General features: G+C 39.7%; 1 protein-coding gene across 1 annotated transcript in view; it reads left to right on the top strand.

Annotated features, from left to right (window-relative positions):
• Positions 1-2278, top strand: part of LOC128657284 (gastrula zinc finger protein XlCGF26.1-like) — a 103233-nt gene extending 100955 nt beyond the window's left edge. The window contains exon 8 of the mRNA XM_053711565.1: positions 654-2278. Coding sequence (XP_053567540.1) covers positions 654-1858 — 1205 coding nt within the window. The 3' untranslated portion in view covers positions 1859-2278. The remainder of the gene's footprint in view (positions 1-653) is intronic.
• The last annotated feature ends 16632 nt before the right edge of the window (positions 2279-18910 follow it).

Raw genomic sequence — 18910 nt, 5'->3', positions numbered from 1 at the left:
AATTGGAAAGTTGTTTAAAATTACATGCCGGATTTGAATCATGAAAGTTTATTTTTGACTTAAATCTCTCTTTAAGGTACATTTTTTGCATTTAGCGCTCTAGGTGTACACCAAGTTTTATAACCCTTTTCTAAGAGTTAAGTATGTCTTGCTTGTGCCACGAGGAAGAAGCCATCATGATGTCAGGTTAATAGACAAAAGTTATGGTGAAAAATCCTGCACTGCATTAGTGCTACGACAAGTGTCACCGAAGGCCCCACAATAACCTCCAGAGAAAACTCACAACTGTAAAACAATAGCAACATGGGAATAGCAATACCTGCAATATAAGCATTAGTAGAGATATAGCAGTGAAATCTACATGTTTCATATATTAAAACAGTGAGTTTGTGGAATCTTGCAGTGAATTTATTTTTATTTTAATGATTAACAAATATGGAATGCAGAGGCATCCTTAAAAATAGTCCATTATCTCCAGTAAACTGCCCTTAAGCCTTAGCATAGATGCTGGGAAAAGGTATAGGAGTCATAGCCTGTTTTGTACCCTTGTGGTAGACACTCATTCAGAACAATTAAAATGTTCTCAAAAGAAAATAATTATGCAATTAATAAAAAACTTCACTCTCATATTTACTCTCATTTCTTATTAACAGGTGATTTCATAATCTGCAGTAATCCCAGTCATGATCAGAGTGCAGATGCTACTTTCAGTCTTCTCCAAAATAAAAAAAGCCACATAGAAAATCTATGTTCTGAATGTGGAAAATGTTTTACTCGAAACTCAGATCTTATTGATCATCAGAAAATTCATACAGGAGGGAAAGCATTTTCTTGTTCTGACTGTGGGAAATGTTTTACTCGAAAATCACATCTTATTGATCATCAGAAAATTCATACAGGAGTGAAAGCATTTTCATGTTCTGAATGTGGGAAATGTTTTATTCGGAAATCAGATCTTATTAATCATCAGAAAATTCATACAGGAGAGAAAGCATTTTCATGTTCTGACTGTGGGAAATGTTTTACTCGGAAATCAGATCTTATTAAGCATCAAAAAATTCACACAGGAGTAAAAGCATTTTCATGTTCTGACTGTGGGAAATGTTTTACTCAGAAATCAGATCTTATTAAGCATCAAAAAATTCACACAGGAGTGAAAGCATTTTCATGTTCTGATTGTGGCAAATGCTTTACTCAGAAATCAAATCTTATTGATCATCAGAAAATTCACACAGGAGTGAAAGCATTTTTATGTTCTGACTGTGGGAAATGCTTTACTCGGAAATCAGATCTTATTAAGCATCAGAAAATTCATACAGGAGAAAAAGCATTTTCATGTTCTGACTGTGGGAAATGTTTTACTCGAAAATCAGACCTTATTAAGCATCACAAAATTCACACAGGAGAAAAGGCATTTTCATGTTCTGACTGTGGAAAATGTTTTACTCAGAAATCACATCTTATAATGCATCACAAAATTCACACAGGATTAAAAGCATTTTCATGTTCTGACTGTGGGCAATGTTTTACTTGGAAATCAAATCTTGTTACGCATCACAAAATTCACACAGGAGAAAAAGAATTTTCATGTTCTGACTGTGGAAAATCTTTTACTCGGAAATCTGATCTTCTTAAGCATAAAAAAATTCACACTGGAGAAAAAGCATTTTCATGTTCTGACTGTAGCAAATGTTTTACTTGGAAATCAGATCTTATTATGCATCACAAAATTCACACAGGAGAAAAAGCATTTTCATGTTCTTACTGTGGGAAAAGTTTTACTCGGAAATCAGTTCTTAATAGGCATCAAAAAATTCACACAGGAGAAAAAGCATTTTCAGGTTCTGACTGTGGGTAATGTTTTACTCCGAAATTAGATTTTGTTAATCATCAGAAAAGTCATAAATGAGAAAAAGCATTTTAATATTCTGAATGGGGAAAATGTTTTACTTGGAAATCAGATCTTATTAAAGGTACACTGAACCCAATATTTTTCTTTCATGATTCAGATAGAGCATGACATTTTAAGCAACTTTATAATTTACTCATATTATCAAATTTTCTTCATTCTCTTGGTATCTTATTTGAAATTCAAGAATGTAAGTTTAGATGCCGGACCATTATTGGTGAACAACCTGGGTTGTTCTTGCTGATTGGTGGATAAATTCATCCACCAAGTGCTGTCCAGAGTTCTGAACCCCCCAAAAAAGCTTAGATGCCTTATTTTTCAAATAAAGATAGCAAGAGAACAAAGAAAAATTGATTATAGGAGTAAATTAGAAAGTTGCTTAAAATTACATGCTCTATCTGAATAATGAAAGAAAAAAAATTGGGTTCAGTGTCCCTTTAAGCATCACAAAATTCACACAGACTAAAAAGCATTTTCAGGTTCTGACTGTTTTAAATCTGAAATCACATCTTATTAGCCATCAGAAAATTCACACATGAGAGAAATTATTTTTATGATCTGAATGTGATATTTTGCTTGGAAATCAAAATCTTATTACTCAGCAGAAAAAGTCATATTAAAGGAAATACGAGCTTAACCTCCTAAATGCAGAGAGACGTAGTCATCATCTGCACAATGTCTAGACTGATGGTAATTGACTACATGTGGTCCTCTGGTGGATAAGCTTTTGGAGCTGTTTGAAGATCCCTTTGCATCTCAAGTGGTTACGAAGTGGCCCAGGTGTTTGTCATCCTCAGGGAAATCTGGGGTTCCTATATAGGTTTGAATAGTAAAAAAAGGGAAACTGGCGCCCCAATAGTGAAATACGTTTCTATATCAGCAGCAATCAGAAAAGGTGACTATATACTCACAAACAGAAATGCACTCAATTTGTGCAAAAAAGGCAGACTGAACTTTCAGAGCCGTCCAGTCTAAGTGCTGAGGTCTTAAAAGTGGTATCATAGCGTCCTAGGCCACTGTAAGAGAGAGGAGACAAAAGACCGCTTCAACCCCTAGATATCACTCGAGACTCCAAATAAAAATAACTAGTGTTTAATTGAGCACTAAAATTCAAAACACGTTTCTCAGTTATTGCAACTGTTTCTTCAGGTGATACAAAATACAATGTAACAAGACTTACTTAAATACCTCAAAGTGGGCTTACACCCCATTTGAATGCGCTTGTCCAAAAAATACTTAGATGCGGTTGGTAAAATGCAAACTCTTTCCGATTTGCTACTCACTTTGATAGACTGTATCCTTAGCTAATTGGAAAAAGGATAGATCACAATGTCTATTTACGGATGTCACACATATTTAAATTAATATGTGTTCATGCAGCCTTAATATTGTTATGCAGTGGATTGCCTTATTAGCATCTGAAATAATACAGAGTATCACTAGTGATACAAAATTTCATAAATGAGAGCATGATTGCTAATAAAGATGATGCAGTCTAGGGATGCAAACAAATGTACAGCACAACCGACAATGTTCAAACATTAGATAGACACTAGGGGGTACAAAAATAATTCTTAAATAAAGTGTGTCAAATGAACACTCCTAAGCACCTCTATATGTATATATCAATAAAACACTATGAGCAAATATTTATTAGACACTTTAATACAAAATATAATAATCATAAAAACAACACTTAAAAATGCAAAATGTATTAATTAAAGCAACAACATATGAAATATTTTAAAAGAGTGAGGACATTTTTTTTTATTTGGAGTCTCGAGTGTTATCTGGGGCTGGAAGCAGTCTATGATACACTTTTGAGACCTCAGCACTCTGACTTATTGATATCATTTGGTGGAGTTGTGGATCTTGGTTGACAGCAGAGCGTGATCCTTGCCTGCCATCTCGGACACATTTGGAGTTTTGGTTACCAGAGTGTGAGCCTGCTGGATGGCTCTGAAAGTTCAGCCTGCCTTTTTTGCACAAATCGAGTGAATTTCTGTTTGTGTGTATTCAGTCACTTACCTTTTCTGATTGCTACTGATGTGGAAACGTATTTCACTATTGGGGCGCCCTTTTTTCACTTTATAGATAACCTTCTTTCCTATGTTGGGGGATGTTTGATTGAAGAGGAAGCAGCACCATATTTTTGATCCTTCTTATGGACATTACTAAATATATGTTTTTTTCCATGTGTGATTTCACATGGTGTTATCAATTATTTGGTTAATATTAATATCAATTGCCACATCAATGTGTGATTTCACTTTTGGTCAATAATATTATTTGTTTCAGCACTCATAATTAATCACTATTTTTGGTGTAAACAGTACATTGGGTCATTCTCTTTTATGTGCATAGGTTTGAATAGCAAAGTGATCACCTGGCACAAATAAAATGTGCATTTATTTGTGTTACATGGGAGGGCGCCCCTATGTACCCTTCTTTGAAATGTAGGAACTGTTGAAAGCATTTTAGTCTGATAATCACTGAGATGACAGTTTTTTCCTAGCTCGAGTTTAAATTGACCAGGTTTATAGCTGTAGTGAGCCCCTGTGTTAACATCAAAAGAACAATAGGCCTCCAAAAGCCCTTGTCTGGATTAGGATAAGCCCCTACCCTTAAATATAATAAATATATATATTTTAGTTTCAATTATTTATTTGTTTATAGAAAAACACTGAATTAATATGTATTTCTGCTTATTTTAGATAGATCACCTAATACATTTATAGACTCACAAAAGTTTGTACTATACAGGTCAGAAAAAAATGTATTGTTTACAACTATGTTTAATTAAACTTCTAATAAAGATATTCAATTGTTCACACTGTTTGTTCTAGATTTCTCACACATCATGGAATATACATAAAATAATGGTAAAGTTTAAATCTGCTGTAAAAATTACTTGCAGTATTACTTAAATGTGAGCAGCATCTAAAAGCTCTGAAATAGCTCAGAACAGGGTGTGAAATGGTTCAGCAGTGAAGGGGTGAAAAGGACATTAAACACTTTAAGATTGGAATATAAATTGTTAAATTATATGAATTAAAACTATTTTGTAAAATTCATTCATTATTTATTTTGTGACATACCTCTGAAAATTGTTTGCTTTCCAAATCCCATGTGCTTATTTAAATAAATGGGAGCTGCCATGTTGATATCTATATCTCTCTTATTTATTTATTTTTTATAACTTTATTTATAGCAAGAAGATGCAATACATACATGACTAATAAAGGTAGAGTAACACAAGTGCCTTGTTAATTCCACAAAACCGGCATTACAATAAGTATGATGCAAGAGAGGAATAGCAGATTCATAAGGTTGTCATGCAGAGGCTAGGATCCATTTTTCAAAGTTTCATACATTAAATAATAACAAAAAGGAAGAAGAATAAAAATAAAAACAAACCTTTAACAAACATATATATATATATATATATATATATATATATATATATATATATATAAATATATATCACTTACCCGGAGTGCCTCCAGCTCACCCCCCACAGACCGGTGCCCAAGGAAGAGATCTATAGAGAATCAACCCAAATCTTATTTGTGTGTACAATGGGGCTTGATTAGGCCTGACCATCAGATAGGCACCAATTAGTTTTGAGGTGCTCATTCAGGATATAAAGACTGTTTCTGAATGGGTAAATGATCCTGTTTTTAACAACATCTGGTAAGTATAGCAAATAAGCCTCCCATTTGTGGAGAAATCTTTAAATTATTTTCTTCTATAAGGTACGACGAGTCCACGGTTTCATCCTTTACTTGTGGGATATTATCCTCCTGCTAACAGGAAGTGGCAAAGAGCACCACAGCAGAGCAGTCTATATAGCTCCTCCCTTAGCTCCACCCCCCAGTCATTCTCTTTGCCTACTCTAAGTACTAGGAAGGGTAAAGTGAAAGAGGTGATAAAATATTCGTTTTTTAATTTCTTCAAGCAAGAGTTTGTTATTTTAAATGGTACCGGTGTGTACTATTTACTTTCAGGCAGCAGATGGATGAAGACTGTTGCCTGGAGGATGATGATTTTAGCATTTGAAACTAAGATCCAGTTCTGTTCCCACAGAGGCTGAGGAGTACAGGAAACTTCAGTGTGAGGAACGTTTTCATGCTATGCAGCAGTGAGGTATGTTCAGTCATATTTTTCTGGAGAGACTGTGTATTTAAGAAAGGCTGACATTATACCCAGGAGGGTAACGGTAAGCAGTAATCCTAGAGCTAATAAGAAGGACATTACTAAGCTTGCATAAGGGGCAAATTACTAAAATGGTTGACACTGAGTTGTAAATGTTTGTGGGCAAACGTTTTTATGATATGGGAGTGCTGTTAACGTTTTGTGGGAATAACGTTTAGGGCAACTTTATTGAGGGTACATTTGGCTTATTTTTTGGGTCTCAGAACCCACATGGCTAGTTAAAACCGCTCTGGTGCGGTTCTTTGAGGCTGTAGAGACATTGAGTCAGATGGGCGGGGCCTATTTTTGCGCCTCAGATGCTTAGTTAGTTTCTCTCAGCAAGCAGAAGCACTTAACTCCTGAGGGCCCTGGTGGATGTTTTGGGCCAAATCGAAGCTTTAACCCGACATTTACTATCCCTGAGGGCAGGTAGGGCCACAGCAGGGCTGTGGGAAGGTGCTGAGGGTGTTTTTTTTCCGGATTTAGGCCTACTTTCAATCCGGTTTACACATTAAAGGGTTAAATGTTATAATACCTTGTGGGGCAATCTTAACTACATATATTGTGTCTGCTTGCGAAACTTTGAAAAATTTGGGGCATTTTAAGGCTGTTTTGCAGAACGTGTATGCTTTTTTTCTCTTAAAGGCACAGTACCGTTTTTTAGGATTGTTATTTTTCACTAAATAAAATGTTTTCATGCTTGTTTGTAGTCATTACTAGCCTGTTCAATATGTCTGACATTAAGGAAAGTCAATGTTCAATATGTTTAGAAGCCATTGTGGAACCTCCACTTAAAATGTGTCCCTCATGCACTGAAATGTCAATAAATTGCAAAGAACATATTTTAGCTACTAAAAGTATGTCGCAGGATGATTCTCAGTCAGAAGAGAAACAGGTTATGCCATCTTATTCTTCACAAGTGTCACAACCATTAACGCCCGCACAAGCGACGCCAAGTACTTCTAGTGCGTCTAATTCTTTCACCCTGCAAGATATGGCCGCAGTTATGAATACTACCCTCACAGAGGTTTTATCTAAGTTGCCTGGGTTGCAGGGGAAACGCAATAGGTCTGGTGTGAGAACAAATGCTGAGCCCTCTGACGCTTTATTAGCCATTTCCGATGTACCCTCACAATGTTCTGAGTTGGGGGTGAGGGATTTGCTGGCTGAGGGAGAGTTTTCTGTTTCAGGAAATATGTTCCCTCAGACAGACTGATATGACAGTTTTTAAATTTAAACTAGAACACCTCTGCTTATTGCTTAGGGAGGTTTTAACGACTCTGGATGATTGTGACCCTATTGTAGTTCCAGAGAAATTATGTAAAATGGACAGATTCCTAGAGGTTCCTCCCTACACTGATGTTTTTCTGGTCCCAAAGAGGATTTCGGACATTGTTACTAAGAAGTGGGATAGACCAGGTATTCTGTTCGCTCCCCCTCCTACTTTTAAGAAAATGTTTCCCATATCAAACACCGTGCGGGACTCGTGGCAGGCGGTCCCTAAGGTGGAGGGAGCTATTTCTACCCTGGCTAAGCGTACAACTATACCTATTGAGGACAGTTGTGCTTTCAAAGATCCTATGGATAAAAAATTAGAGGGTCTCCTGAAGAAAATATCTGTTCATCAAGGTTTTCTTCTCCAACCTATAGCATGCATTGTTCCTGTAACTACTGCAGTGTCCTTTTGGTTCGAGGCTCTGGAAGAGGCTCTTCAGGTTTAGACCCCATTAGATGACATTCTGGATAGAATTAGGGCTCTCAAGCTAGCTAATTCTTTCATTACAGATGCCGCTTTTCAACTGGCTAAATTAGCGGCGAAGAATTCAGATTTTGCCATTTTAGCGCGTAGAGCGTTATGGCTTAAGTCCTGGTCTGCTGATGTGTCATCAAAAGCTAAGCTTTTAGCCATTCCTTTCAAGGGTAAGACCCTGAACTGAAAGAGATAATTTCAGACATCACTGGAGGGAAAGGCCATGCCCTTCCTCAGGATAAGACGAATAAGATGAGGACCAAACAAAATAATTTTCGTTCCTTTCGAAACTTCAAAGGTGGTCCCTCTACCTCTTCCCCTGCCGCAAAGCAAGAGGGGAATTTTGCTTAATCCAAGTCAGTCTGGAGACCTAACCAGACTTGGAATAAGGGTAAACAGGCCAAGAAGCCTGCTGCTGCAACCAAGACAGCATGAAGGGGTAGCCCCCGATCCGGGACCGGATCTAGTAGGGGGCAGACTTTCTCTCTTCGCTCAGGCTTGGGCAAGAGACGTTCAGGACTCCTGGGCTTTAGAAATAGTAACCCAGGGGTATCTTCTAGATTTCAAAGATTCTCCCCCAAGGGGGAGATTCCATCTTTCTCAATTGTCTGTAAACCAGACAAAAAGAGAGGCGTTCTTACGCTGTGTAGAAGACCTTTATACCATGGGAGTGATCTGCCCAGTTCCAAAAACAGAACAGGGCCAAGGGTTCTACTCCAATCTGTTTGTGGTTCCCAAAAAAGAGGGAACCTTCAGACCAATTTTGGATCTCAAGATCCTAAACAAATTTCTCAGAGTCCCATCCTTCAAGATAGAGACCATTCGGACTATTTTGCCGATGATCCAGGAGGGTCAATATATGACCACCGTGGACTTGAAGGATGCGTATCTACACATTCCTATCCACAAAGATCATCACCTCAGGTTCGCCTTTCTGGACAAGCATTACCAGTTTGTGGCTCTTCCCTTCGGGTTGGCCACGGCTCCCAGAATTTTCACAAAGGTGCTAGGGTCCCTTCTGGCGGTTCTAAGGCCACGGGGCATAACTGTGACGCCTTATCTGGACAATATCTTAATCCAGGCATCGACTTACCAACTAGCCAAGTCTCACACGGACATCGTGTTGGCTTTTCTAAGATCTCACGGGTGGAAGGTGAACGTGAACGTGAAAAAGAGTTCACTTATCCCTCTCACAAGAGTTCCATTCCAGGGAACTCTGATAGATTCGGTGGACATGAAAATTTTTCTGACAGAGGTCAGGAAATAAAAAATGTTATCCATCTGCCGAGCTCTTCATTCCATTCCTCGGCCGTCAGTGGCTCAGTGTATGGAGGTAATCGGCTTAATGGTAGCGGCAATGGACATAGTTCCGTTTGCTCGCTTGCATCTCATACCACTACAACTTTGCATGCTCAAACAGTGGAATGGGGATTATGCAGATTTATCTCCTCAGATAAATCTGGACCAAGAGACCAGAGACTCTCTTCTTTGGTGGTTGTCACAGGATCATCTGTCCAAGGGAATGTGTTTCCGCAGGCCAGCGTGGGTCATAGTGACGACGGACGCCAGCCTATTGGGCTGGGGTGCAGTCTGGAATTCCCTGAAAGCACAGGGTTTGTGGACTCAGGAGGAGGCTCTCCTCCCGATAAATATTCTAGAACTGAGAGTGATATTCAACGCGCTCCAGGCATGGCCTCAGCTGGCGTCGGCCAGATTCATAAGATTCCAGTCGGACAATATCACGACTGTAGCATATATCAACCATCAGGGGGGAACAAAGAGTTCTCTAGCAATGATAGAGGTTACCAAAATAATTCGATGTGCAGAGACTCACTCTTGCCATCTATCAGCAATCTATATCCCAGGAGTGGAGAACTGGGAAGCGGATTTTCTAAGTCGTCAGACTTTTCATCCGGGGGAGTGGGAACTCCATCTGGAGGTGTTTGCACAATTGATTCAGCAATGGGGCACACCAGAATTGGATCTGATGGCGTCTCATCAGAACGCCAAACTTCCTTGTTACGGGTCCAGGTCAAGGGATCCTCAGGCGGTACTGATAGATGCTCTAGCAGTACCCTGGTCGTTCAACCTGGCTTATGTGTTTCCACCATTTCCTCTCCTTCCTTGTTTGATTGCCAGAATCAAACAGGAGAGAGCTTCAGTGATTTTGATAGCACCTGCGTGGCCATGCAGGACTTGGTATGCAGACCTGGTGGACATGTCATCTCTTCCACCATGGACTCTGCCACTGAGACAGGACCTTCTGATTCAAGGTACGTTCCAGCATCCAAATCTAGTTTCTCTGCGACTGACTGCTTGGAGATAGAACGCTTGATCTTATCCAAGTGGGGGTTCTCTGAGTCGGTCATAGATACCTTGATTCAGGCTCGAAAGCCTGTCACCAGGAAAATTTATCATAAGATATGGCGTAAATATCTTTATTGGTGCGAATCCAAAGGCTACTCATGGAGTAAGATCAGGATTCCTAGGATTTTGTCCTTTCTCCAAGAAGGATTGGAGATGGGGCTATCAGCTAATTCCTTATAGGGACAGATATCTGCTTTATCAATTCTTCTGCACAAGCATCTGGCAGATGTTCCAGATGTTCAGTCGTTCTGTCAGGCTTTAGTTAGAATCAAGCTTGTTTTTAACCCTTTTGCTCCGCCATGGAGTTTGAATTTAGTTCTAAATGTTCTGCAAGGGGTTCCGTTTGAACCTATGCATTCCATGGATATTAAGCTTATGTCTTGGAAAGTTCTGTTTTTAGTTGCTATCTCTTCGGCTCAAAGAGTTTCTGAACTATCTGCATTGCAATGCGACTCGCCTTATCTTGTTTTCCATGCTGATAAGGTGGTTTTGCGTACCAAATCTGGATTCCTTCCTAAGGTTGTTACTAATAGGAATATCAATCAGGAAATTGTTGTTCCTTCTCTGTGTCCTAATCCTTCCTCTAAGAAGGAGCGTCTGTTGCACAACTTGGACGTGGTTCGTGCTTTGAAGTTTTACTTGCAAGCGACCCAAGATTTTCGTCAAACATCTTCTTTGTTTGTTGTCTATTCTGGAAAACGTAGAGGTCAAAAAGCTACGGCTACCTCTCTTTCTTTTTGTCTGAAAAGCATCTTCCGTTTGGCATACGAGACTGCTGGACAGCAGCCTCCTGAAAGGATTACAGCTCACTCTACTAGAGTGGTGGCTTCCACATGGGCTTTTAAAAATTATGCTTCTGTTTGTTTTTCAGATTTGTAAGGCTGCGACTTGGTCTTCGCTTCATACCTTTTCCAAATTTTCCAAATTTGATACTTTTGCTTCTTCGGAGGCTATTTTTGGGAGAAAAGTTCTTCAAGCAGTGGTGCCTTCTGTTTAACCATCTGTCTTGTCCCTCCCGTTCATCCTTGTCCTGTAGCTTTGGTATTGTATCCCACAAGTAAAGGATGAATCCGTGGACTCGTCGTACCTTATAGAAGAAAAGTAAATTTATGCTTACCTGATAAATTAATTTCTTCTATGGTATGACAAGTCCACGGCCCGCCCTGTCATTTTAAGACAGATTATATTTTTTTATTTTAAACTTCAGTCACCTCTGCACCTTGTAGTTTCTCATTATTCTTCCTGTACCTTCGGTCAAATGACTGGCAGTTTATCACCTCTTTAACTTTACCCTTCCTGCTTAGAGCCGGCAAAGAGAATGACTGGTGGGTGGAGCTAAGGGAGGAGCTATATAGACAGCTGTGCTGTGGTGCTCTTTGCCACTTCCTGTTAGCAGGAGGATAATATCCCACAAGTAAAGGATGAATCCGTGGACTCGTCGTACCATAGAAGAAATTAATTTATCAGGTAAGCATGATTTTACTTTTTTCTGGATCTCCCTTTGTATCTGCCTCCTCAATTAACTTCTGACTATGTACTTTTCTAATTAATTGCTGAAAGGGAAGAGTCCCGTAATTTGCCCATCCTACCAAGATTATTTGTTTAGCTAGCATGAGGACTGTTGTTTTAAAGGTATCGTATTTAAATGCCCTGTCTTTTGGTATTAAAATTATCACATGGTATACTGTGAGAAGCACCTGTTCCTTTGTTAGTTTTGTTAGCCAATAAGAAATTCTGTGCCAAAACCTTTTCAATTTAGGACAGTCTCATAACAGATGAGTCCAGTCTGGAGATTTATATCTACACTTGGTGCAAATGTTTTCTGCCCCAGGTACCCATTTAGTGCCTAGACCATGAGTGATGTAAGATTGGTGCAAGAATTTCATGTGCGATTCCCTCAAATTCGCAGAAATTGTACTAGTATGTGCCTTTCTAAAACTTGTATTGGTAAGGTCAGTATCTACTGTTAGGTCTCTATGGTGTTACCACTTTGAGGACTCTGTTATGCAGAAGATTTTGTCAAAGTGCCGAAGAATGAGATCATATGTATGTAAAAGTTTATAGGACCCTTGTTTTGCTAACGTGCAAATCTTATCAAGATTAGTGGGTTCTTTTGGTTAACAGTCCATCTGATATCAACTTGAATATGTAATGTCTGCACTGAAAGTATGCGAACCTGTGCGAGGTTGGGAGACCATAAAAGTTTTGGAATTCTTGAAAATATACAATTTTCTAAAGTTAATGGATTGGTAAATATTTGCTTGCTGAATTTCGCTCTCCCCATAGTCTACATATCTTGGTCCATGCCTTCAAGGGATCTTTGAATAAGTATGCATGAGGTAAATAAGCTAGATGTAATGGTTTGATAAGGCAAGCTTCTAAGTTAGGAATAGTAAAGTAATTATTTCCCAGAAGCCAATCTAGTGTTATTTTAGACAAAGTGGCCCAATTGTACCACAAAATGCCTGAGAGGCGAAGCCCACCCCTGAACAAAGGCATTGACAAGTAAGTTTTACCTATCCTGTGTTTTTTCCCATTGCCATATGAAATGTCCAATTGAGGCCTGTAGTGAGTTAATGTCTTGTTGAGTAAGAAGAAGGGGTAACATCTGTAATGGGTAGAGAATCTTGAGCAGAGCGACCATTTTAAAAAGGTTGACCCTGCCAGAGAGGGAAAAGGGATGTTTTGTCCAACTCAATAACATGTTTGATATTTGCAACAGTTACACTAAGATTAAGATGATATAACTTATGGGGGTTTACATGTAATTGTATACCTAAATATTTAAAAATACCTTCAGTAATTTTAAGACCTGTATATGTCAATGTGGTATTGTGTGAGTTTTGCAACCAGGTAACTTTGGATTTATCAATGTTAATCTTATAGTCCGAAAAGGTGCCAAAATTGTTGATTATATCCAAGAGTGGTTGTAGCTTGGTATTGGGGTTACCCACAAACAATAACAAGTCATCCGCGTATAACTGATGCTGTTACCAAAAAGATCAAGTCCTTCACACTATTGCCTAATATAGGATGCCAAAGGCTCTATAGCTAGGTCGAATAACAGAGGGGAGAGGGGGCAACCCTGTCTAGTACCCCTCTGCAGTTCAAATGAAGGGGAAAGCCTTCCATTAACTATTAGAGATGCTTTAGGGGCATTGTACAGTCTTTGAAGGAAATTGGAAAAACTATTGTTCTAACGAAGTATGGAAGTGGTCCCATTCTATCCTATCAAATGCCTTTTCTGCATCTAGTGCTAAAAGACATGCATCCTGTAATTGAGAGGGGGTTTGTGAATGTGCATTATACCAGTAATGTGATGTGATTGCTAGGGGCCTATCTATCAAGCTCTGTATGGAGCTTGAGGGCCTGTGTTTCTGGTGAGCCTTCACCGCTGCTCCATAACCTGTCCGCCTGCTCTGAGGAGGCGGACAGACATCGCCGCAATTTTAACCCGATCGAGTTGATTGACACCCTCTGCTATCGGATTGGCCGCGAATCTGCAGGGGGCGGCGTTGCACCAGCAGTTCACAAGAGCTGCTGGTGCAATGCTGAATGTGGAGAGCGTATTGCTCTCTGCATTCAGCGATGTCTGTCGAACATGATCCGCTGATCGGATCATGAAGGACAGACACATAATAAATAGGCCCCCTAGTATTTTTCTGATATAAACTACCGAGGATCTACCCTTGACAAAACCTGTTTGGTCCGCGTGAATAATGGAAGGCAAAACATTTGCCAACCTATCAGCCAGTATTTTAGTTAGTAATTTATAGTCCCCATTTAGTAACGAGATTGGGCGGTAGGAAGACGTTTGAGTGGGGTCCCTATCAGGCTTGAGTAGAAGACAGATATTTGCCTCTGTGAATCTATTATCCATCTACGCAGTACCCTCCAGGTAAGCTAAGTATAGGGAGGACAAAGTTGGGGCAACCTCATCGCCCAAGAGCTTAAAATAGTCTGAAGGCAGTCCATCGGTACCCGTAGCTTTCCCTAATTTACTATACGGTATGGCTCTAATTACCTTCTTTGTATGTATAGGTGCGTTAAGAAGTGATTTTTGTTCATCAGTGAGAGTGGGAAGTTGTATTGAGCCCCAGAAGTGTTGCTTTGCTTTTAGGTTAACCGTTTGGCTGGTGTATAAAGATGTATAGTATTTTAAAAATTCTGCCATGTTTTTTTATTGTCTGAAGTTAAATGAGAATGGGAATTAATGGCCATTATATAAGATTTAGGGCTATATGATTTGACTAATTTTGCTAATAATTTACCAGATTTGTTGCCATGTCTATAATAACGTCCCTGTCTGTGTATGTTAAGTTTGTTATCTTGTTGAGCCAAAAATGTGTCCCTAGTTTGTTTAAGATCATAGTAGTTTTCTTTTGCAAGATGTACCGAGTCCACGGTTTCATCCTTACTTGTGGGATATTATCCTTCCTAACAGGAAGTGGCAAAGAGAGCACCACAGCAGAGCTGTCTATATAGCTCCCCCCTTAACTCCACCCCCCAGTCATTCTCTTTGCCGGCTCTAAGCAGGAAGGGTAAAGTTAAAGAGGTGATAAACTGTTAGTTTTTATTATATCTTCAAGCAAGAGTTTGTTATTTTTAAATGGTACTGGTGTGTACTATTTACTCTCAGGCAGGAGATAGATGAAGATTTCTGCCTAGAGGATGATGATCTTAGCATTTGTAACTAAGGTCCACTGCTGTTCCCACAGAAGCTGAGGAGTACAGGAAAACTTCAGTGTGAGGAACGGTTTCTTACTATACAGCAATGAGGTATGTTCAGTATCCCCATAAGGGGAAGGGTAAGCAGTAATCCTAGTCTTAGAAGGGGCTTTACTAGTTTGCATAAAGGGCTTAACTTATGGGCACTCAGTTTGAATGATATATAACCAAACGTTTGTGTGTTCTGGGAGTAACGTTTTTATTATTTGAAGGGACAACTGTATTGAGGGTACACTTGGCTTTTTTGGGGTTTTGATAACCCACATGGCTGAAAAAAACGGCCTTAGTAACATCGAGTGCGGTGGGCGGGGCCTAATTTTGCGCCTCAGTTGCGCAGTTGTTTTCTATAGACAAGCAGCAAGCTACAACACCGGAGGGTCCTGGGGAACTTCTTGGGCCTAATCGAAACTTTATCCCCACATTATCAATCCCTAAGGGCAGGTAGGCGCCACAGCAGAGCTGTGGCAAGGTGCTGACAGGGGTTTTACCGTTTTTTGGCACTTGGTCAATCCGGTTTTCTTATTTGGGGGTTAAATGTTAAATTGCTTATGGTGCAATCTTACTATAGCTTAGTGTGTCTACTACAAAAAGTTCGGAAAATTTGAAGTAATTTTAAGCAGTTTTGCAGTTGTGTATGCCTTTTTTTCTCTGAAAGGCACAGTACAGTTTTTGAAAATTGTTGTTTTTTCATTAAATAAGGTGTTTTCCAAGCTTGCTTGTCTCATTACTAGCCTGTTCAACATGTCTGACACTGAGGAAACTCATTGCTCAATTTGTTTAGAAGCCATTGTGGAACCCGCTCCTAGAATGTGTCCCACTTGTACTGATATGTCTATAAATTGCAAATAGCATTTTTTTTTTTTATTTTTTTTTTATTGAGGACCTTTTCAAAACATACAATTGATAGTTGCCAAAGCATACATACAAAAGAAAGCAAATTGTTACAGGGTAGGCTACAAAACAAGTGAAGGAAATGCGCAGTATAATTAAATGACAAATGGCTATGCCTGAAATATAAATGGAATATAACATTAAAATATTACAAAAATACTGAACGGGAAATGTAACTACTTTAAACTTCCATAAATATAGCTACATAAAATATAAGAGTTGAAAAAGTAAGAGGGGATTATATGTGAGGTTGCCACAGGGAAGGGGTCTCCACCGCCAAGCTTAGTGAGGGGATAGATAATATTCAGCCAAAGTCAAAAGTGGCAAATCATGCCCAGACCATGTTCCAGAGTAAATACACACCCATATTGAAAGTTTATAAATGATTACTAGGAACCAGAAAAAGTGAAGAGATAAATAGATGTCCCGTTACCTCGGCCGCTAGGAACAAGACACCACCTTAAAATGGTTCATTAAGGCATTATGGGTTTAATAGGGATCAAAGGCTGTAATGTAGTCTAGGGCATAGATGAGTGGGTAGCTAAATACCCTTTCTATATAAAAGCAGTAAAGGAGCATATAGGTAATGTAACATTTAGGGATCGGACATACTACTGTATATCGAAAAGTGATTAATAAAACACAGCTAGGGGGCATGCAAGTAGGGAATGTGTGGTCCTCAGATAATTATGTGTTCATTCTAAGCAACCAGCTCAAACACACATAAAATATAAAACACAATGGCTATAGGATTAAATACTCATATGGTTAGTTCCTATCTTGTTACACTGAGCCTGATATCCCTATACATGCAGTAAATACTATTATGTCATCACAAAACTTACTTGCAGATAATATACTTATTGTTGAAATGGAGATTCAGAAGTATTATAAATGTATAAAGGGATAGCATTAAAGGCTACAACTGCAGGGATAAATGACTCAACAATGTTAAATCAGAACACTAGTGAACACAGATTATTATGAATAACTAGATGGATGGTGGGAAGCATTAAGCAGGGCACAAAGTGTTGCTAGGCATGAAACATTCGGTATGCCATAGATATTTAAAACTTTGAAGGACTCGCCATAAGACCCTGGAGTAGTCTTGTATGAAATACTGGGATATAAACTGTTATAAGAAGGGAACCATAACCCCACTCTCACAGTGGAACAGTTGCCCGCTACATAAAATAAAACTTATCTAGGATATCTGGTATGCCATGTTTTAAACACTATATCGCTAAATGGGGGGGAGTTTTGACTTTTAAACTTGGTGATGTCAAACAATAGTGTTCCAACAGAAATATATCCATAATATATACACCATTATTAACAGTATTATGACCAATACGATCCATCACAACCCCAGCTAGATTGCAGCAAGGCCACCCAGAAACGGGTACAATATTCATGTAGTCTGCCTTGGGATAGAAGTTGGTCGGCTTGCTCCAGCCACCTTTGCTGCCAAGAAGGAAGCGGCCCAAATCAGACCGCCAGGATCCCATTGCAGTTGTAGCGATACCGCAAAGACAAGGATACTAGGTAAAGTAGAGCAGTGTGTTTCCTCCAGCCGTCTGCAGAAACTGTTCCCAATAAGGTTACACACTGGAGAGCCCACGGACACTTGTTCTGAAGTGATAGTAAGCAGTGTAAATGCTCGAGAGCAGTGCATTTCTTCCAGCTGTTTATACATAATGTTCCTGGAAAAGTCACTCGCTGGAGAATGCACTGATATTTGATCGGAAGCCCTCTGTTGCAATGTAAATGTTAGTTGGTTCACCGCTGTAGTGGTCACACAATCACCTGGCCGGGTAATGCAATAAAATACGCTACTGTCTAGCTGTTCAGCTCTGTCCCCGTCAGCCGCTCCATTAGGTATCACAAAAGTACTTTGCAAGTCCCTTGCCAATCTTTTAGGAGTGGGTTGCGGGCTCCAGGGTTCCAGATTGCCATCAAGAATGTCAGCGGTCTCCCGCTCTGTCAATACAGGCTCCCTCTGAGTGGCTGCATGGAATAAGTGGTTATTCCCAGGACTGAATGCATCATGCAAAATAATCTCAAATGCAGTATGATGTTCCTTTAGCAAGCGATCCAGGTCCCTCAAGATATCTGTAGTCCATTCCATAATCTTCAATATAGATCTGTAGTCAGGCAGATTAGGGGTTGGATGCTTTGAGATCAGCACAACGTGCTGCCTAACGACAAGGCCCAGTTGGACCTCGCCGGGGGGTAAATAAAAGGCCTCAGCCCTAGAATGTGCTCCGGGTGCTCAAAGTTGCGATCCTCAAAGAGTGAATAGGCTCATTTAAAGCAGGATCTATAGTGCTTCAAAAATCATGCTATGTGGCGAATAAATGAGCCGTCTGGAGTGCTATTTTAAGTAAAAATAATGGAAGGTCTAGAGCAGAGTGGTAATGTGCGACCTATCATGGCCGCCTCCCGGAAGTTCCCCCCAAACAGCATATTTTGACTTATAAGAGTTTGGCACTGGATGATTCTCAGACAGAAGGGAATCAGGTTTTGCCATCTAGTTCTCCCCAAGTGTCACAACCTGTAACGCCAGCACAAGTGACGCCAAGTACCTCTAGTGCGTCTAATTCTTTTACCTTGCAAGATATGGCCTCAGTTATGAATACTACCCTCACAGAGGTTTTATCTAAACTGCCTGGGTTGCAAGGGAAGCGCAGTAGCTCTGGGTTAAGAATGAATGCTGAGCCTTCTGACGCTTTAGTAGCCGTATCCGATATTCCTTCACAATGTTCAGAGGTAGGGATGAGAGATTTGCTCTCTGAGGGAGAGATTTCTGATTCAGGAAAAATGTTCCCTCAGACAGATTCAGATATGACGGCATTTAAATTTAAGCTAGAACACCTCCGTTTATTGCTCAGGGAGGTTTTAGCGACTCTGGATGATTGTGACCCTATTGTAGTTCCAGAGAAATTGTGTAAAATGGACAAATATTTAGAGGTTCCTGTTTACACTGATGTTTTTCCGGTCCCTAAGAGGATTTCGGACATTGTTACTAAGGAGTGGGATAGACCAGGTATTCAATTCGCTCCCCCTCCTGT

Source organism: Bombina bombina, chromosome 4, assembly GCF_027579735.1.
Source record: "Bombina bombina isolate aBomBom1 chromosome 4, aBomBom1.pri, whole genome shotgun sequence".
In the NCBI taxonomy this organism is placed as follows: Eukaryota; Metazoa; Chordata; class Amphibia; order Anura; family Bombinatoridae; genus Bombina; species Bombina bombina.
Note: the sequence above shows the minus strand (reverse complement) of the source record. Positions and strands in the feature narration are given on the sequence as shown.